General features: G+C 37.2%; 1 protein-coding gene across 2 annotated transcripts in view; it reads left to right on the top strand.

Moving 5' to 3' along the window:
• Positions 1-22542, top strand: part of LOC131044895 (isocitrate dehydrogenase [NAD] catalytic subunit 5, mitochondrial) — a 64848-nt gene that overhangs the window by 704 nt on the left and 41602 nt on the right. For both annotated transcript variants that reach the window (XM_057978374.2, XM_057978375.2), the window contains exon 3: positions 4333-4653. In XM_057978374.2, the coding sequence (XP_057834357.1) occupies positions 4333-4653 (321 nt within the window). The remainder of the gene's footprint in view (positions 1-4332; positions 4654-22542) is intronic.

The following is a 22542-nucleotide window of genomic DNA, read 5'->3' as shown; positions in this document are numbered from 1 at the left end:
TTTCTTATTAGTTATTTTTAGTTCAATTTTAAGCGTAGATGACATCTTTTGGCAACATAATATGTAAGATTTACATTGTCAATATTAGCCTTTTGGTTTATTTAATAAGCGAGCGATTTGATTTAAGTGTAAATTTGCGAGATGTTTTTAATTGATTTTTGATATTGTTAGAACTGGTAAAACCCTAGGGACCTAAGGAACACCGCTTAGTGTCTGTGAAAAATTGATTTTCTATGTTATTTTCAAATTACTTTTAAAACTTTGATAAAATCTAGAGGGGCTTACTCCAAGGGTCTGTAGTCTAGTATATGAGATGAGGCGTTGCTATGCCAGTGACCCATCAAAAACTCCCCATACACATAGAGTAGTATAATTTGTGAGCGTGCTGAATTCGGGAGTTTGATTCGAGGAATCAGAAAAAGCAGATGGAGGTGAGTGACATTGCTTTCCCAGGTTAAATTTATTTTACAAAAATATTTATGCCTGAATTTTGAATGGAGTCCTAAAAAGCCGGCTGGGGTGCCATACCTTTCGTTGTTGAAATGCATTTAAAAAAATTCCTGGTGGAATTTACAAAGTTGACTTGAGGGATCTGTAAGATGAAACTGCAGTCTATTAGGTTTCCCTGATGAAATTCAGATGAAGAGGAGGCTTTGCCCAATGTTGATAAAAGTATCCCCGACAAGCACAATAGCAATAAAAAAATGGCTAAAATGGAGAAAACCCTAAAATCATAAGTTGGACTACTCAGTACTATTGAAGGGCATTGATCTTTTATTATAATTAATCGTAGTCCATTTCACAGTCATAATAAAAACTTTTAAAATAAATATAAAAAACTAAATAGAAATAAAAAAACCCAGATAATTAACTAACATTGAACTTCTACACTGGAGTCTCAGTGGAGCTAGTGAGATTGTCACTTCTGCTAATTTTACTGCATCTGGTTATAAATAACTTAATTGTGGATTTGGATTCTCTCGATGGTGAGCAATATGATCATTTCTTCGTTTAGGACTTGAGTTTGACCATGACCATTGACTATCATATTTTCAAGATAATATACACTATACACGTATATGACATCATATACACTGATCTTTAATTAATAATTTGATGGTGTTTTTTTGTTAATTTTAATCATATTACATTGAAATTATGGTTAATTCTATTTTTATTGTATTTATTTATATATTTTGTACAGCCATAAGCCATACCAAACCTTGGAGCCTTAAAAAGTTGGCAGATCCTGTATGCACCTATAACAATACTGGCACCCTCATAACTTAGGTTTCTAAGAAAATCACTATCCTATTGACCCGTCCAGTAAAAGTTACCCTCTCCTTTGCTTCTTGTTCCAGCTGTACATGCAGGCTTAAATGATGGTGACGGGAATGGTGAATGAGGAAAACTGCTGTCATTTAATAACACTTTTCACATATTAAAATATGGCCCATGATTATTACTCATTTTCTCCACCAAGTGGGTGCACTTTTTGTGATGTCCCCACTTTGAAATAGAATTTAATAATAAATAATAAATAATAAAATTAAAATATAAAAAAAGTTAAATTAAAATATAAAGAATATAATTAAATATAATTAAGATTTAATTAAGTTGATGAATAGTCAAAAGACATAAAATGAAAAGTTGTGACTCCCTCAAATATGAGATATAAAAGGGAGAAGAGAACTTTCATTTGAGGGGGGATAATTTGGGAATCAGAAGTGCAGATCTGATTTAAATAAGAAGTACAGATTTGATAGTGAAAGGTTGTGTCCCTTTCAAAGGGCAGAAATAATGAAGAGTTGCACTCTTTCAAACAGTGCTAATGGTGAAAGGGTGTGTCTCTTGCCAAAGGGCATACATGATGAAGAGGTGTGACCTCTCCCTCACATTGAGAGATATAAAGGGAAGGAATTAAAGCATCTAGTAACATCACCATGGATCAGATCATATCAGAACTGTTATTAATTTATAGGTAGTAACATCCTTGTTCTTGGTGGTATGCATGGGGATGTGCTTAATATATGAAGCCTGCATAATGTTATTATGCAGAATTTAATAGTAATATTAATATAGACTGCAATATGTATGACAGACATAATTAAATATGCATTCATAGTACATAAAAGATTTATATAGATTTATATAGTACAGAATAAGGATAATAGATTTATATATGATAATGATGTTAGCAAGATTTATAATAGCTTGATATACAAACATATATACTTGAAATAATATATATATATATAAGAATGAATTCTACATATTATGGATAAGATTATAAATAAATTACTTTGATTATTTATATATGTGTATATGTCTTATCTCGTAATCAATCAAAGGAATGAATGGAGGAAGCAGGTTAGGGAATTGCAGTTTACCGGTTCTCCCAAGCTAAGTAGGCCACCTCAAGGGATGGAATTGTCATAGTGGGACGTTCCTGCCTCTTGAGGGCCAAGAGGTGAGTTGTCATATTGGGACGTTGTGCGCTCTTTGGCTTAGTTGGGACGAGCAGTTTACAGGCACCCTCACGAGGCTTTCCTACCAAACTAGACTATGATTGGTTATGGGTAGAAAGACATGTTTATCATTATTCTATGTAATATATTTGCTATTATATTAATCCATGTATTTATTTGCCTATTCCTAAGTTTATTGAATGACTAGATGAAGTTACTCTTATATATTGAAAAAAATGATAAACTATATTGTGGAATTACTAATTTAGGACAAAATTCAGGTAATCACTAGTTGGGGACATTACACTTTTCCTCTCTCTAATGCAGTAATCTTCAAATTGATTAAAAGTTACTCCCTTGCATTGACATTTGTTCTGTCTCTAGCAGTTGGTTGCCTGCATGGCAATATGATAATGGGCTAATTACTACCCTTTAAGGATTTCATTGTAGATGTCTCTATTTCCATTCAAATACATCCCTTTGCTCATTGTTTGAATCGTCATATTAGATGCGTGGCTTCAAATTAGTGCAAAATTAGGCAATGTAATTCTTAGTTTATTGAATGCATTTCAGTCTCTTCCTAACACTATACATTTTGCAAATACTTACTTTTGGAGTAAAGTGCATAGAATTGTACTATAACATTGACTTTTTTGGGCTGCATTATGAAGAATTCTCCCATCTTCTATTTCCAGTAGAGGTAGTATCCTCTGGGCATTTGGGGAGAGATTTTCACTTGTGTGCTACTGTTGATGTCTTGAGATGTAGCTTGTGGTAAGTGTATTAATATTAGATCATGCTGTATTTGTTCCATTCCTTAATATGGAGCTTAGAACTATGAGTACTGAGCATAATATTAATAACAGCAAAGTGATTGAGGTGCTTCTATAAGTACATAATAAGTATTGATAATCATCAAGGTTCATAACATTCTACAAAACCTCACTATGATTGAGCTTATTAAGAATTTACCCAAGTTGAGCATTTGACATACTATCTATTTTATATCTTAGATTGGGACAGAAGACAAGATACACAAAAAAAAGGTTCCTCTAGTATTTTATATAATTAATTTTGGGAGGTAAACTAATTATAAAGATTGGGATAGTAGTAGCATGATAACTTTTGAAAGTACAGATTTATGCATTTTGATGAATGATTGAAGTTTCTAGTGAAACATACAATTCGCCACTTTCAAGTTGCTAAATGATGGGAGATGGCGTAGTGCTTGTTAATGTAGTGTTTTAAGTTTAATGAATAATGCATGCTAATGTTTGTTGGAGTATGATAGACAATGTAAGTACTCATCAATATGAATCCTTTTGACTGCTTATATGCTTCTCTTATAGCACTAATGGCCATCTATTATAATGGTTGTTATGCTTCTGAAAAGGTAAGAAAAGTTGTTACGTTGGTAGCTTGGCTATTTGCCAAAATTAAAGCACAAAAAGTCAGAAGCAAATATTTAGGCCAGGAAGAAGAAGAAAACATCCATTATAATTAAATATTTGAATTTAATTTTTTTTGCGGTACAGAAGAAGCAGGACTAGCTGGGACCCCATTTGCAAGGCCCTAATTACTAAGCCACTATAACCTTTGGCCACATGAACGCCCTTACTCATGTAGCAGTTGAGGCCTTGGATTTGAACCTGTGACCACTGTCTGTGTCTTTCAATGGCTTAACTGTCCATTCTATGACCTGTGGGCTTGATATTTAATTTTTATTTTATTGATTATTTGTGAGGATGACTATTTTTTTTCCAATGTGTTAATAGGAACAAACATAGTTTTGTATTTTAATGTTTTCTGAAGTATGTAAATTGAATGCCACAGCATTATAAATTGCACAACTGTTTAATTGCAGGTTTTCAAAGCAGCTGATGTACCAATTGATTGGGATGAACAATATGTAGGGACTGAAATAGATCCTCGCACTGGTAGTTTCCTGACTTGGGAAAGTTTAGAGTCAGTGCGGAAAAATGGTATTGGTTTAAAAGGGCCCATGGCTACTCCAATTGGCAAGGGCCATAGATCACTGAATCTTACTTTGCGAAAGGAGCTTGGTTTATATGCTAATGTGAGACCTTGCTACAGTCTTCCTGGTTATAAAACTAAATATGATGGTGTAAATCTTGTCACTATCCGTGAAAATACAGAGGGAGAGTATAGTGGTCTTGAGCATCAGGTGAATTAACCATTTTCCTTATCTAATGGTGTATGCCTTGTATGCTGCCTGTTTTTAAAGGACGACTTGGCACTATGAGATTCTGTGCAACTTAAATGGGTTTTAATGTCATTTTCCTTAAGAAAACAATTTTTAGCTAGTCAATGATTAGTTGTATTATTTGCACATATTGGTTTGCAAGAGAGTTGAGCTTCAAAGTACTCTTTCTTTTGCTAATTGGTATTCATTTATTTGTAATTTTATTTTGTCACTATAAGGATGCCACTTTTTTAACAAGATTGAGTGTAATGTCACATAGGTTGTGAGACATTGGGAATCTTGAGTGTCAATTTTCTACATGTACAGAGAGGAAGTAAAACAATTTAAAATAATGAATTCTCATTCATTGAGAATTATTTTTCTGTGGTGTTCTATGATTCATACTTGTATGATTACAGTACATGATCTATTTTTGTATAGATCATTCTGCACACTGAGAGCTTTGCCAGTATAGAAGCATGCACTTAGTTGCAAGTACTTTGGTTTTCAATTTTCATGTTAGGAGCTTTGGAGTGACCTCTGCTTCTACAGTACTGATGTCTCTTGTGATTCCTGTGCATGCTTTGTGTATGTATCCCTTTGCCCTGTGGTTATAATTTTAGGTTATTTCTTAAGTACAAGCTTCTATTCAGTTCCAAGTGAATGCCTTATCTCATTGCATTATATCCACTAAAAATTCCATATTCATAGCAGTTGTAATCCAACAAAGCTTATGAAATACTCTATGCGCCAAGAAATTTGGCTGCTAAGAAGGAAAAATTGAGGTACAACTCTGCAGTTTGCTGTATGAGGCTTTGTGAAATAATATCCTCTTCATGGGTACTAGCTTTGTTTAATGTTGCATGTGCAGGATTTGAGGATGCTGGTGCTTTATTGTGTTATCATTGTGCTGATTTCTTAGTAGCAATAATATTACATGTGCCATAACCTTTTGCATGAAATCTTAGTTATGTTCCATGCCAAAACCTTTTCTTCTTGTGTGTGGGTGTGTTGAACGCTTCTTTAATCTATCAAATGGAAAACATATATGAGCCAAGAAAGGTCTATGAAGCATCCCATCGACCAAAAACTTTGCTGATTTGGAATAAAGCATTGGAGTTCAAACCTCTAGGTTGTTGTCTTAGAATCTGCCAAAAAAAATTTCCCTTCTAAGATAGTGACATGATTAGTTGCTATGTGCTTTAAATATCTCCTTATCTTGAAGTTGGCGTTGCTCTTGTGATGCTTTGAAAATTATAATTTATTTACTTGTGGCATATGCTTGTGTGTTGGTTCCATTCTATTTTAAAACCCTCTATCTCTTTGTTTGTCTAGGGCACTCTATCATGGTTGGAAATAGACTCCTACTATCATATGCATAGATGACCACAATCACTGTAAACTCTTGCCTTTTCTAAGCCATATTTTCCTCCCATGTGCCTCCAGGTACAGGTCACTTTACAATTACCATCTAGTTTCTTTGTAATAATGCGTCTTAGATAGGGGAACTTTGAAACTCTACTTTTGCTTGCTATTTCTATTAATTAAAAACCTTTAGCTTAATTCTTAATAGTAATAAGTTATAGTCCACCAAGTTTTTGGGATGTGGACAGTAGGGGATTTGTGATATGTTTCCAGGACAGTATTTCTGGGAGGCCATTTTTCAGGGGTTAACAAATTTTTTTAAAAGAAGAAAATTAAAAAATGTAGGAAATTTCAATTATTAATATGATAAGGTGTGCTGTAAAATTTCAAATATTCATATGATAAGTTGTGATGCCCCCACCTTTGCGGGTCATAAGCTGGCAGCAATAGAAAATTCAGACATTTTAATATTTAACTGTGAAGGATGACAACAAGGTTGTGGGATTTATTCCCAACCCAGCGATTGCTTTAAAAACAAAAACAAAAGATTATATTATAATTAACTAATAAGCAAGGGGTAGCATATTAAGGATTATGACCATTAGAGTTAAAGGGGTATATAAGAAGATAAATCAAGGGGAAGGAAGGGCAATTCAGCAGATATAATAATTCTTTTTTCCTTCATGGTTTTTTGAATTAATCATTCAGCAATGTTGAGGACGAAACCCCTCGTAGATCAGAAATTCAAGGATGAAAACCCTTAATTTCTTCATCAAGTTAGTAGACGAAAACCCCTAAGTCTAGCAAGAATATTTCAACTTCAAGACATTTGTACAAAGGAAATAGCTGCAAAGTATAAGAAGGATTACAGCAGATATTCAACACAAATTTAATACTTTCAAAATAATATTATAAATTTTTAAATGATAAAATAATATTTGTAATTAATTATTGCAAGCCCTATTGTGGGTGTGGGATTTTTATTCAAAGCAAACAAGGAAATTCTAGAACGAGACATTACAATTGCTATCAGAGCAGTGATCCTGCCAGCTTATCAGGGCAAAGCTAATGTGTTGGATGCATTCCAGTCACAGAGACTTTAAAGTCTTAAGGAAGTTAGAGATGAAAGGTTCTATTGAGGCCCAATACAATATTTTTCAACCAAGGCTCTTACAAAAAGAAGAGGACATGGATCCTATTTAAGAGATATTTTAGAAACTTAAGGCCCCCAAATTTATTGCAATTACCAAAGGTTCTTAGAAGATTTTAAAGCTTGTATTCCCTTTGATGAGTATATGGAGGCACTTAGGTACCAATATCCTGACAAAAGAAACCTATATGAATACATAAGGAAAATAACTAAGGAGGAGATCAAGGAACAAGATCTAAAAAAGACAATTTTGATAGGAGAAACGAAGTTCAATTCGGAATTAGAATTGTACGAAGTCAGTAGAACCAATTAAGAAGGGCCAGAACTAGATCTACAAGAAAGGACCAACATGCAAGTTGGAGAAAGGGCATCACTTGTTAGGTGTGAATTGACCAGGATAGAAGAAGATGTGGCAAATCAAGAACTATCCTTCAATCGACCAAAAGGTGAACTATTACTGCATATAGTTGATTTTCGTAGAACCCAAGTTGAGGAGCATGCAGTTGTGGATGATGTCATAGTTAATTCTAGTGCTGAAATCCTAAGTCACTATGATGATTGTGACAAAGTAAGTTCCTCAAAAGCTCCAAATTCAGCCTTATAGTTTCAGCTCTGGTTATAGGAATGATAGCATGGATCCTAAGTTGCTTAATCATGGGATTTTTTGGGCGATTTTGGGTATGAAACATACCAGAATCAGATTCTGAAACAAAACTCCTGTGGGTGTGTCTGGGGTTCATGTTTTTTGATGCCAAAATGTTTAGTGATTCTAGTTTGATCTTTTTGATATCCTTAAGACCTACAGTTCTGATTAGCAAACTCAGAACTTATCTATCATGAGATAAACTGAATTTAAATTAGTATGTTATGTTGCAAAATTTGAAATTTTTAATAGTTTTGTTTAACATATGTATTGGTCTATGACATTATAAACTTAATTCTATTTTTTAGCTATATATGTATGTATGTATGTATGTATGCATGTGTATATATATATCATTTATATGTATACATGTATGTGTGTGTGTGTATTATTTTTGTATGAACGTACCAGAAACATACCCAACTCCCCAAAAAAATTCTGTTGTACCAATGTTTTGTACCCACATATCCGTTTCCGTTCCCATACCCAATTCAGCAACTTAGCATAGATCTGTTCCAAGTTTTCTATCATGGAAGACATTCAAAATGTGGTAAAAATGATTCAACTTGTGGTAAAGAATACATGGATCTTACAACTCAAAATTGTTGGTACATAATGGTGTGGGATCCAGTGAAAATACAAAACACATAAAGGATGAAATTTGTAATAAGTTCAATATCATTATTACCGATAATGGTTTTACAAATGCACCTTCTACATCTCTCTATATGCATTTTGTAACTTCAGGAATGTAGGAACTGTGATAGTAAAGGCATATGATCAAGTTGATATTTTACAAGTAGCCAAAACAATTTAAAAGGATTAACATAGAGGGATTTTCAGACGACCTCTTTCCCTATAATGGCCCCTTTGGAGTTACTTTTACTAAGGATATGTATTGTGAAGATGAGGGGCAAGATATAGATGACAAGAATGAAGATCAACAAGAGGTGGTAATTGGACACGTGAAATGCCATCCTTAAGGATTGAAGGCCCTTGGTATTGATGAATATGCTAAAAGTTTGCACAATAATTAGCCAATAGAAAATGTGAAACCCATTTGTGATACAAAGTTTGAATGGTTCCATGAATTGCAGGATTGGAAACCACTGAATAAACAACTAGAGCAAGATGAACAATTTCTTATGCTTGAGGGAGGGGGTGAAGAAAGACTTGCAGAGGGGAAAGTTGAGAAGCAACTCTTTGGAGAGCATTATATCCACATGTTATTTATAATCAAGAATCAGGCATAATTTTAAGGATTATACACAGATCTTTCTAGTGAGGAATGCATAATTCTTGTGGGGAAAGTCACAAAAGGTAGCATTTTTACTTATTGGGTAAAAAATGAGGAAGTAAACTAATCAAGGGCACAAATTGAAGAAAAAGTTTCAATAGTTACTAACATTGGTAAGCAAGATGGGAAAATTGATTTTGACAGGGAATTAGAAATCATGAATTTAGAAGATGATTGTTCAGCATTAGGCCAATATGGGTGTTCTAAGCAAAAAATTGATTTGCCATCCAATTATAGGAATAATTTTCAAAATTTCCACTGTGTTGTAGATAATCCACTGTTTGAAATGGATGCAACAAGATTTGTCCACTAGGATAACCCTTAATTTAAATTAGAGACAGAAACATATTCTAGTTCAAGTTCTGTAACTTGTAATAATATTAGGGTAGTGTACCAGAAGTTGAATAATTAAACGATTCTTCATAAAGAAAAACCCCTGGGAATGTTAGTAGTTGTATGGATAGAACAATTAGTAGAGTTGGATATGACTCAAGGGGTTTTTGAGGACAAGAAAGACATATTTGTCAAGGAACTATATCAACCAGACTTAGCAACCAATAGACAGATAATGAAATACACTACATCATTAGAAACATTCACAGTATTTCCAAGATTGATTTGGGATCTTGGTAACTCCAAAAAGATTATGTCAAGTGGAGAAGAAATTCTTTAGCATCCTAGTTGTGGTTGCTTGAGGACAAGCAATTTTGAGTAGGGTAGATTGTGATGCCCCCACCTAAACTTAAGATTCCCGGTTAAATTTATTTTGTGCCATATATTTCCATTGCTGGCTGTTTAGTCCTAAATGTATGGTTGTGAATGAACAGATAACACAGTGTTTTCCACACGTACCAGATATTCATGTAACAAAACAATCATATATCACAGCATAAATGACAATGATACTAGTTAGACCAGAAGAGTTATATCTTTATTCCAGTGTCCAGAATGTCCATACATAATCTCCCTTGCTGAGGTTCCATCCAAACAATATGTAGACCCGACAGTTGGCCAAGTTGCCAACCGTCACCAACTCCCAACTACCCGACGGGAACCTCTCGGCGATGCAACATAACCATAAACACAACATAAACACAATTATGATTATTATTCTCACTAACATAAGTTATTTACCCCTAACATTAGGCCCCCCCAAAACGTAGTTGTCTTCCAGACGACTAAGACAATAAGAGCTGAAATATAAAACATAAACTAGGACCGAGAAGAGGGAGGAGGCGTCCCTGTAGTGGTCGGAGAAGAAAGTTGCTGTCCGGTGTGAAGTCTTAGGTTCTTTTCTGCTAGCAGCTACCGTTCTCGTGCCTTCTTTACCATGTGGGCAGCTTCCAACAGTTTCTTATCTTTTTGCTCCATCTGTGAGGTACCGTACTGGCACCTCACATCCCCTGCCTCATCTTTCTCCGCTGGTACTGTACTGGCACCTGGCGTACCAGTACATGTTGGTATCGTACCAGTTCCTGTTGGCACCATACCAATTCCTGTCGTACCAATACATGTTGGCACCATACTAGTTCCTGCTGGTATCGTATCAGTTCCTGTTGGCACAGTACCAGTTCCTGCTGGCATCGTACTAGTACCTGTTTGTACACGTACAAGTTCTTGTCGTACCGGTTCCTATTGGTACTGTACTAGTACTTGCTGGAGCCGTACCAATACCTGTTGGAGCCGCACCAGTACCTGCTAGTATCGTACCAGTTCTTGTTGTACTTGTGCCTACTGGTACCATACTAGTACCCGTTGGAGCCGTACTAGCACATGTTGGAACCATACCGGTACATGCAGATGTTGTACCAGTACATGTTGGAGTCATACCAGTACATGCTGAAGTTGTACCAGTACCTGTTGGAACCTTACCAATACATACTGACACTGTACCAGTACCAATTGATGTTGTACTAGTACCTACTGGTACCGTACCAATGTCTTCTGTACCAGAACCTGGATATGCCGTACCAATTCCTTGCTCGACCATTGTGTCTTTTCCTGGTACGGCCTCCCATGCCACTATCTGGTCTACCGTACTGGTACCCTCTGTGGTTTTTGACACAAGTACTGGTTTTTGTGGTAATGATACTCGCCGTCGCGCTGGTGGTTCCCCTTCATTGATTTTTCAGAACAACACCCCTACTGGTTGTACGTCCCCCACAGGGCTGGCGACCGTAAGTGCTTCTTGTGGTACCCAGTGTGCCGAAGATAATTTGGAAGGTGTGAACTTTACCTTCGTACTCTTCCATTGTGCCCGTAACCTTCCGTATTGATCCTCCTCTTCCTCCTCTTCCTGCTGTTGCGACTCTGCTTCCCCTTCATCCTTCACAACTGTGTGAGGCGCCATATGAAATCCCTTATCACCACTTTCCTGCTCAGTCTCTTCTGCCTCCTCAGAATCCTCTGCGCTGCTGGCATCTTCGACTTCTATGGACGTGTCCAACTTTCTTCTCCTTTTGGCTTGCTGCGTGGTGTCACCTAGTGTGTCCAGGCGAGTATAGTATTACATGGTAGGTTTATTCAGTTCCACCCTTCCGCGGGGTTCGAAGGTTCCCCACATTTCTGGTGGTACTTGCAGGCGTATGGCGTCTAGGAATAGGTTGATAGCATGATGGCACATGTAGAATGTCTTGTGTTCCAGCTTGAAAAAAACATGAATTCGTTCTGCCAGAAGTTGTCCTTCCGGCCTGGTACTAGTGATCGTCGTACCAGTTCTAGCACCTGGCGTACCAGTACAGCAGTACCTGCTATTACCGTACCAGTTCTTGCCGGAATCGTACTAGTTCTTGTTGGAACAGTACCAATACGTGCTGGTACTATACTAGTGCTCGTCATACCAGTACTTGAACATGTCGTACTAGTACCAACTCCCTGTACGACGACCTTGTTTTTCCCTAGTGTGGGCTCCTCTGCCATTGTCTGGTCTGCCATACTGGTATGGACCATTGGACCAACTGCTGACTCTACATCGTACAGATTAACTCGTGCACTTCCGCTCCCTGGTCATACAACCTCTTCAACCTGTGCCAACTCTTCATTGAGCTCCACATGGATGGCACAAATCTCTGCACAGATACCCTCAAACTTTTTATACAACTGCTCCTTGCGTGTACGAACGCCGCGAAGGAGGGGATTGTACATATCCTGCACGTACGGTATGTCTATTTTCTGACCGTACAGTCTTTCTCCTTTATCCGTTGGTAGTCGTACAAGATCATACGACTTAGTTTCCTGTGGGTACAATGTTCCGCCGTACGGTATTCCTCCCCTTGCAGGTCGTACACCGTACGGGCTATGCCAGTCTCCCTTCTTTGCCGACCGTATGCCGAACAGATAACTCAAACACTGCCAGTCTCCCTTCTTTGCCGACCGTATGCCGAACAGATAACTCAAACACTGCCAGTCTCCCTTCTTTGTCGACCGTACATTGTATAGATAACTCAAACACTCCCTCGACTGGCGTACGCTGTACGAGTGATCCAGTACGGGGTTCTAGTCATCCCCTACTAGTATCACCTGCGGGTCCTCGTCCTTGCCTAGATTGATTTTTTTCACATCCCTTTCCTCGTACTTGATGGGTTTGTCTCATTCAAACTGGTGGGCTGGTGTGTCATCCACTCGTGCCATTCCCTCTTGGTACCTACTGTATTTCGAGGGAAATGACTGCTCTTCCATACTGCCACTTGATTCCCAATCTCGCTTATTTGCAGCATGTGGCACTTTGGGTGGAAGACCTCGTAGTCCTCCATCTGCCAATGGAAGAGTTCAGCCAGCGAACTAGTTCCATCTTCAGAGCATCCATCCAGTTCCAGCACTCATTCGTTGGGTTCCTTCCCTCCTTTGTCTCCTTCAGAACCCCACTCCCATCTATTTGAGTCATTTGAGTCGGAGTCAGACGACGCGAGCTCTTCATTGACTGACTGATTCCTCAGGTCAATCACATACTTATGGTCTTCTTTTTCGATTGAGAGGGTATTCTTCTTCCAATTATGATTGGCTCTAGCCATGATCAGCCACCCCCTTCCCAGGAGGGCGTCGTACGCTTTTCTTTGTAGTGGAATGACTACGAAATCTAGAATGAATTGTTGTGTCCTGATCACTACCTTTTGTGCTATGAGTGTACCGAGAGGTTTGATACCGTGTTGGTCTGCACCGACGAGATGGAATGTTGGTGGCCAGAGAGTAGGCTTGCCAAGGCTTCTCCATGTTTCCTCTGGTAATACGTTGACTCCAGACCCACTATCCATAATGGTGTTTGTGAGCTTTTGTCCCATTATATCCATCTCGACTATGGCAGGTTTCCGTCCAATGCTTACTGTGAGTAGCATAGGGTCCATGGCGTCCATACCATGTTCCTTCACCGGAGCCGTACTATGTGGTTCTGTCATCGTCCGGTGGTCCTGGCCGATGATGGTGTCACCGACTGCATTCGTCAGGGCCATCCTCAACTGTGGCATGGTCTGTAGAAGGTCGGATACTCGTACGGGTATTGTGGTCTGTAACATCTCCTTAATGATAGTTTTCTCCGGTCCTGACTGGAGTGGTGTTTCTCCGGACTCTTCGAGTCGGCAACCTCCCTTAGCCACCGTCTCCTTTCGGCCTGTTCTTTTATGCGGAGAGATATCCGTACAGTTCCCTCGTTTACTCCTTCGGTGGTAGTGGTACGTTTGTTTTTGTTTGGCCGTAGGGGCATCAAGTGCCAGAGGTACGGCGCCGACTAGCCTCCCTCTCCTCTTCCTCCCTACGACTCTGCTCCTCGTACCGTCAGAGGACTTGTTGCCGCCAAAGTTCCTTTGTAGTCTCCTCCCTTCGGTCTTGGAGTGCAATCAGATTTCTGGCGAGTAACCTTAGAATACTTTCGAGCAGGTCAAAGACGGGGGTGCTGACGGTGAGTTCACCACGTACCGTGCCTTCCGAGACGACTCTCTCTTGAGCCTTTCGCTGCACGTACTGCGTGACCGACACGTCCCACAACTCCACCAAGTCTGTCGTCAACTGATCCTCTCATTCCTCTTCCACGTTACTCTCTTCGTGCATGTCGCTGTCCACGACAATTAATTGTTGGTTAAATGGCTGACCCATTAGTTGCTTCAGCCTGCCGCCATAGTTATCTCCAGGTTCGTTCAGGCAACGGCGCCAAAATGTTTAGTCCTAAATGTATGGTTGGTGAATGAATAGATAACACAGTGTTTTCCACACGTGCCAAATATTCATGTAACAGAACAATCATACATCACAGCATAAATGACAATGATACTAGCTAGACCAAAAGAGTTATATCTTTATTCCAATGTCCAGAATGTCCATACATAATCTCCCCTGCCGAGGTTCCATCCAAACAATATATAGACCCGACGGTTGGCCAAGTTGCCAACCTTCACCAACTCCTAACTACCCGACGGGAACCTCTCGGCGATGCAACATAACCATAAACACAACATAAACATAAACACAACATAAACACAATTATGATTATTATTCTTACTAACATAAGTTATTTACCCCTAACATTGGCCATAAAATGAACATTGTAGGTACCGATAGAAAATTCAGACATTTTAATATTTAACTATGAAGGATGGCAACAACATCGTGGGATTTAATTCCAGCCCAATGATTTGCTTTAAAAACAAAAACAACAGAAAAAATTATAATTAACTAATATACAAGGGGTAGCATATGAAAGGTAATGACTATTGGAGCAAAAAGGGTATATAAGAAGATAAATCAAGGGGAAGGAAGGGCAATTCAGTAGATATAATTATTTATTTTTCCTTCATTGAGTATGAATCAACGATTTAGCAATCTTGAGGACGAAATCCCTCATAGGTCAGAAATTCAAGGACAAAAACCCTTAATTTCTTCATCAAGTTAGTGGACGAAAACCCATAACTTTAGCAAGAATATTTCAAGACATTTATACAAAGGAAATAGCTGCAAGCACTAAGAAGGATTACAACAGATATTCAAAATAAATTCTATACTTTCAAAATAATATTATAAATTTAAAGTCTGAAATATATATCAAAATTATAAAAAATATTTGTAATTAATTATTGCAACCCCTATTGTGCATGTGAGCTATTTATTTAAAGCAAATATATGGAAATTCTAGAACAGGACATTACATAAGGCATTCAACTTATTCATTTTATAACCATATTATGAAACATTAGTGCTGAATTGAGAATTCATGTATACAATTATCAAGGTTTCAATGTCTAATCATATTTGCATTTTCGTCATCAATGTGCACATACAACAAAATGAAAGGGCAAATATATTTTTGGAATTGCCTAATGTTCATAAAATGCACATATGGAAATTAGTAAACAATAAGATAACACATGCTGGACTAGAAAAATAAAAGCCCTGTGTTATCAATGAAACGAAAAGAGGAAAGCTAATGTTCAACATAAACTGACATGATAAATGAAAAGAGAGCAAACAAGACAAAAAAATATGGTGACCTATGCATATCTCTTTGTTGTACTGTAGTGTGGAAGAAGTAATGGATCTCATGCTACTTTTGCCAATGAGACTAGATTGTGCAGCTTCACCCATATTTGGAGACAAGATGGACTGAGAATAGGCCTCTCCAATTTGTGGAAAAACAACATGGTTTGTTGATAGGGCCGCAGCTATTCTGGCTCCAAAACGGATCTTTTGTACAGCGTGATAGTGATGTGTTAGTCAATCACAGCTGTTTATTGCAAAATTGATGGTGTAAAACGCGCGACTAACATGCGTGTTAGTCAATCCATACTGTCGTTTTGGAGCCAAAATAGACGTGTCGTGTTGGTAGCTTGGTGGTAGGCAGCTCTTTATTAAGGGTTATGAGCACTTGAATGACTTGTTTAATAGAAGGGTATATTTGGATCAAGATATGAGCATGCTAGACCCAAAGTCAACTCTTATTATCCTCTTTACAACATAATCAAACCCTCCAATTTGGGATCTGCACACTGCAAAACTTTCCCCTGGCTATAATTGAAGAGCGCACAGCCAATACCGAGAGGGGGGGTGAATCAGTATTGGAGAATTTGAAATACTCTTAACAAAACTTGAATCCACTTGAAAAGTAAAAGCAAAAATGTGAGCTAAACACAAGGACAGACACATAAATTTTTCTCGTGGAAAACCCTCTCGGGTAAAAAACCACGGCACACTAATCTCATCAAATTATTAATGTGGGCACCAACCCAGATTACAAGACATTAGGAGGGCACCAACCCTCCACTCAGCACCAACTGAGAATGATGACCATACAGACACTTTAGAGAGCACCAACTCTCTTAGACATGGATGTCATGATAAGAAATTACTTCAGCATACTTCTGTCCATTCGACTCTCTGTTGTATCATCTATAATGAAGGGCTCAATACACAGAAGTATATTCTCTTCAAAAGGTGTACATGGACTAGATTTTTCCACTGTTCACAGACACCACTTATACAAAAGCAACATACAGTCTTGATTTTTAAATTTTTATCTCCGCAAACTCGTAAAGATAGACAAAATTCTGAATCATGCATGCCACCAAGGCACACAACACACTGACTTCAACACACCACGTCAAACCTTCAGCCACAGCCAATTTGCACAGCCACACACCAAAATTATTGTCCAGTCCATACATTTTTGACCACACCTCAGTTAATAATCATCACCAAAGACGATCGAAAAACATTATTAACTTCAGCTCTAAAGAAATATCCGCATCAAATCCCCGCAAACTTTTCTTAAAAAACACTCATACGAAGCTCAAGTCTTTATTCAACACCGAAAACCACATAAAGAATGCGTGATTTTTCAGAAAATAATTTCCGAGAGCAAGAGAAACTTCCACACTTTCAATCACTCATTATGTCTTTTCTGCTGAAAGGCTCCTCTCTATTCATTTGCTGACTGCTGCCCAGAATTAATAAAAACGCCTCCAATAATAGCATACCACAATCGTTGCCAGACCACCAATTTTGGAGACCACAAACTTTTAAAACTAGTCTACTTATATTTTAAAAAAATATATATAAAATAATGCCGAGAGATATCACATAAATGTTTATTAGTTGTCAAGGACATGGAGCTAAATAATGCTGCACTCTTTCACTCTCAGTAAAGATGTAACAGTTTCATATACTTAGAGACAAGTGGCAATGATTCTATTTTATTCAGAATAATAAAATAACAGTTATAGAGAAACTGAAACATGCCTGTATTTACCTGTCATCTACACGTCAAATTTATTCAAAATCAATTTTTTGTTTACGGATATTTGTATGTCATTGTAGATGCCTCTCGGCATAATAAAACATCTGCCAAAAAAAGCACACTTTCAGAATTCCACTATGCACTCCACACACAGCAGAGAATGAATATATCCATTCTAGAAGGAATTTTGTTTAAAAATGACACAAGGCACAAAAATAGTAACAGGTGTAGCCGTCTTCCTTTCACGATTTAGTTACAGCCACAAATTCCTAAACTTAAACAAAACGACCTCTGCAGAAGTAATTACCCACGAACTTTGGTGGAAAAAATATTGCCGACTCCCAAATTAAAGACTTTGAACAAAATTTTAAAAACTTTGGCGAGTCACCAAAAGAGAATGGAGCACATGTTGTCAAGGTTAAATTTGGAGTCTCCTTTCACCGCTAAAAGAAAATAAGCTCACTGAAAAAAACCGGGTCCCACATTTTTCAAAATCTTTACATTTTGATCAACTTGTTTGACAAATAAAAAAATGATGTGGCACAAGGTATGACTAAGCAACTGATAAAAAGACAAGTAAGCAAACACCTAGCTGAATCTGACAGCCAGACACCTCAAGCAGCCAACTAGGCACCTCAACCACCCAAGCAAACAGCTGGAGCAGGCAGGCAAGGAGCCGAAGCAGGGCAATTAGTTCAAGCATGTCAAGCAGGTCAAGCAGCTCAACCAAAATTGAGAAAATCTAATGAATAAACAGTAGCTCGAAAAGGACTTCAAACTCAGTCCAATAATACTCTGAGCAATCCTCCAGCTTGAAAAACCTAGGCTTGACAAAAACCACTTGACATCAATGACAAAATGTCTGACAATAATGCCCCCAAACTTAGTCCACAAAATTCCCTTAGCCAATGGACACTAGTGTTGATCGTCTGCTTATCCATGGTCACCTCTAATAGAATAATCCTAAAATTGAAGATATTCGACTTCGCTAAGGCCTTGCCTATGTGAAACCTTCCTTTTTTTTCTCATTTTTTTACAGTTTCTTTTCATAAATGCTTTTTAAAAATGTTTGGGCCATTACGGTCAACTAGGGGACATCTAGATCTCCCTTGGTGAGCCCTTGGCATTTCCAATTTTTTTCTTTACTCTACCAAGGACATTTTTGACATTTTTTGAGTATAGGGTATGATGGATGATGTTTCATTAGTGTTACAAGACTCAAACTCACTTCAGACTCGACAAGCTGATTTTTGACTCAGACTCAGATTCGGTGCCTAGACTCACACCAAACTTTACAAATTGAAAAACACAAGAAATTTAGAGACTTTTAAGGATTTAAAACTTGTTTCATCCACTCTTTAATATTGCACTCTTTGCAAGGTAGTAGGTGAACTATTCTAATAGTGTCATAACAATTTGTAATCATGTACTTAGCACCTGCAATTCTTGCCGATACACCCCAACAAGATTGAGTAGGCCGAGGTAATATTATATATCTTGCCTTCCTCGGTGGCACTTAATCCCACCTCCTCATTAGCCAGGCGAGATGAACTTCTCACGTGGGAGGAATTAGTGGTGGGAGTTAAATAAAACTTAAAGACACAATAACCTCATTAAATAGAAGCTACATTGATCACAAAATTATAAAAGAAAAACATAGTTGAATTATCTCGCCTTCCCGGTGACACTTAATCCTACCTCCTCATTAGCCATGCAAGATGAACTTCTCAGGTGGGAGGAATTAGTGGTGGGAGTTAAATAAAACTTAAAGACACAATAACCTCATTAAATAGAAGCTACATTGATCACAAAATTATAAAAGAAAAACTTAGTTGAAGGAATAATACATCAAATATATAAATATTGTCAAATATACAAAAAACTCATGGAATATAAAATCCATGGCATCAAAAGTTGCAAAGAAATATCAAAACAAAAGCTAGAAGTCTATGGCTCATAGGAGCCTACATCACTTGACCCTTTTGCATGGGTGTCTAAGATAAGTCTTGGATGAAATGATTATTCATTATTTACAAAGGAGATGAAAACTCCTTAAAAAAAGAGTACAAGCGATGTTTCTATAAAAGAAATGATTGAGAGTGAAAGATAGAAAGGAAACTTCTTAAAACTAACTAGACCATTACACGCTAAATACTACAATATTACTTTAGTACCCTCCCTTAATGGTCATTTTAATAAATACCCTATTGAAGACTTAACATAGTCTGCAAGTCATTTGGTTATGAATGCATAGAAATTTGACTCCTCTGCAGAACGCTTTGCACCATGAACTTGTTGCAAAGACCCTCCTTGGGTGGACTTTTGATCAACCAATTGCTTTCTTCAAAACTTCTTCATATGACCAAATTTATCACTTGTCGTTGAACCTTTGAGTGCCTTCCAACATGATGTTGGGTAACTAAGCCATCCCTCTTGTTATCCAGAGATATGGAATTCGAGATCAATTTCTCAAAAAAAAAAAAAAGAAAAATGATTTTTGTTGATAAAAAATCAGCAAAACATTGAAACCTATGATTGCCCAAAAATTGTCAAAAAAAGTTGTTGTAAGGCACCACCATGATTGTGGTAAAATCGTCAAACTCTCGATGCAATGTTTACACTCGATTTTGTGAAAAAATCGGTAAAAACCTTCATTTTGTGAAAAAAAAGTAAAAATTCTTTGTTTTGTGAAAAAATGGTAAAATTCCACAATTCACAGAAAGTCATCAAAAATAGAAGACCACGATTATTAGGAAAAATCATGCCAAAAACCCCCACCATTTTTTTGGAAAAAAATCATACAAAAACCCATCGCAGGAAAAACAGTTGTAAATGTGAAGCTGCGATTTGCAGAAACAAAGTCGAGAAATGAAGGTGCCGTGACCAAGAACAAAACAAAAACCCACGAACCCGTGATGCAAAGCAAACACCTTTGAATCCCATCGCACAGAGAAAAAACCCTCATGCCTTGTGATTTATAGAAAGGTCGTGCAATTTTTAAACAAAACCCACACAATTTCAACTTGTGCGATTTCACAATACACCTATGTGATTTTATTTGCAAGAAGAAATCTGCAATTTCAAAGTAAAAAAACCTGCAATTTTTCTCTAGGAAGAACCACGATTTACAGGAAATACCAGCCCTCAATTCTTAGCAAAACCCTTCAACAATTTTGAGAAGAAACCCATGATTTTTAATAAAAATATCTTTTGAAAATTTCTCATGAAAAATTAAGGAAAAATCATGATTTTTCATAAAAATCATTTAAAAAAACTTGAAGATAATTTCCATGAAATGAAACCACAAATTAAAAATTCGTCAAACACGTCTGCTTTGATACCATGGAATGATGAAGGAGATGAAAACTCCTTTAACGAGACAACACACGATGTTTCTATAAAAGAAGCAATTAAGAATGAAAGACAAAAAGGAAACTTCCTAAAACTAACTGATGACAAAAGACAGAAAGGAAACTTCCTAAAACTAACTAGATGACGAAAGACATAAAGGAAACTTCCTAAAACTAACTAGATGACCATTTCATGCTAAAGATTACAATATTACTATAATATTGAATGATGATGTAGCCATGATATATGCTTGTGTCTGAGTGATGCCCACACCAACATCCAAGTTGTTTTCTCATGCTCTATCCTTCTCCTCTGCCATGGCTATTGCCTCTACCTCATTATCCACTTGGTCAACCCAATCAAGGGCCTCATCACGTAAGACAAGATCCTTAGCCTCAATGATCCAATCTAATTATGGATCAACCTCTAATGGTGTGATGGATATTCAAAATTTGTCGGTGGCAAAGGCGAAGGTTGTAATCAACATAAACAATATCATTCAACCTCTACATTGACAACCTAAAGCATTGCGTGATTGGCTTAACACTTGAACTGCAACCCTTTGAAGATATGATACCTTAGCACTTAATCTTTCCCACCATGCATTTCAGATGAGAAAAAGGAAAAAATCAATCTTAGTGTCCAACTTTAATTTTGAATATTTAATAATAATATATAAAAGGAAAAGTTTTAATTTTAAAACTTAAATTATGCCCTTAATAGATATTTACTTGGCTATAATGTTAATCGAATTGCCTTGCATATATCTCATACAAAGAGATCTCGTTGTGCAAGTCTAAAGATCTCGATCTTGATTACTATTTGTGTTACAACACCATAATTAGGCATCATCCACTCTATATGACTGCTAGAGCCCATTTAGAAATTAGGGTGGAATGCCAGATCGAAGAAATAAGTAGATGTGTGTAGGGGCAAGTGAAGCTAGAGGTGCCATCATCTATCAGTGATTTCCCAAATGGGGCAATACTTGTCTTCAACTCCCACATAAATGGATCTAATGGCCTCCTTGGCCCTAACCATGCCCTCATATATGTAGCCCATTGTGGTCTTCTCCCCACCAGCAACTCATCGGAGAACCACTTAAGGTTTTTGTGAACTGCAATTATTGTGAAACATTCACAATTAGACATTAACATAATTGTGAACAGAATAAGCAAATAAAATAAAAATATAATGTAAAATTAGATTACCTCTATGATCTCTACAATCAGTACCTAGAATCTTTGCTCATCAAAAACCCAATTTGCCATATCAACCCCCACATTGCTCTTAGCATATAATGAGGAAGTCCACTCCTCTAACATGCACCTTAAAGCTCCCTTTGCTCGAAGCAAGGATTATAATGTGATAAAATTGGTTGTAAACAGGGTTATTCCAGGACGAGCCAACTTATTCCCTATGAATTGCCTCATTAGGTTGAGGACCCATGTATGATGATGCATAAATTTGCAAATATCTCCACACAAGCTTTGATCCACGGAATCTTGCTAAGATCTCCAATATGAGGTCAAGGCAATGAGGAGCACGAGGAGTCCTATCCATGATTAGCCTACCTGCAACAACATGATTTGCTGCATTATTAATAACTACTTGCACCACATTCTCCTCACTCACCTCAACCTAGTTTCCTTCCAAAGCTTCACAAAGGAATTCAACATTTTTGGTGTTTCTTGAACCCTAAATAGATTATATGAACACTTTGTCACCTAAGAAAGAAACAAACTCAACATTTTTGGTGTTTCTTGAACCCTCAATAGATTTGATGAACACTTTGTCACCTAAGAAAGAAACAAACTCATTGATTCAATAAAGCATAAATTAGAAATCTT

This window comes from Cryptomeria japonica, chromosome 1 (genome assembly GCF_030272615.1).
Source record: "Cryptomeria japonica chromosome 1, Sugi_1.0, whole genome shotgun sequence".
Classification (NCBI taxonomy): Eukaryota; Viridiplantae; Streptophyta; class Pinopsida; order Cupressales; family Cupressaceae; genus Cryptomeria; species Cryptomeria japonica.
Note: the sequence above shows the minus strand (reverse complement) of the source record. Positions and strands in the feature narration are given on the sequence as shown.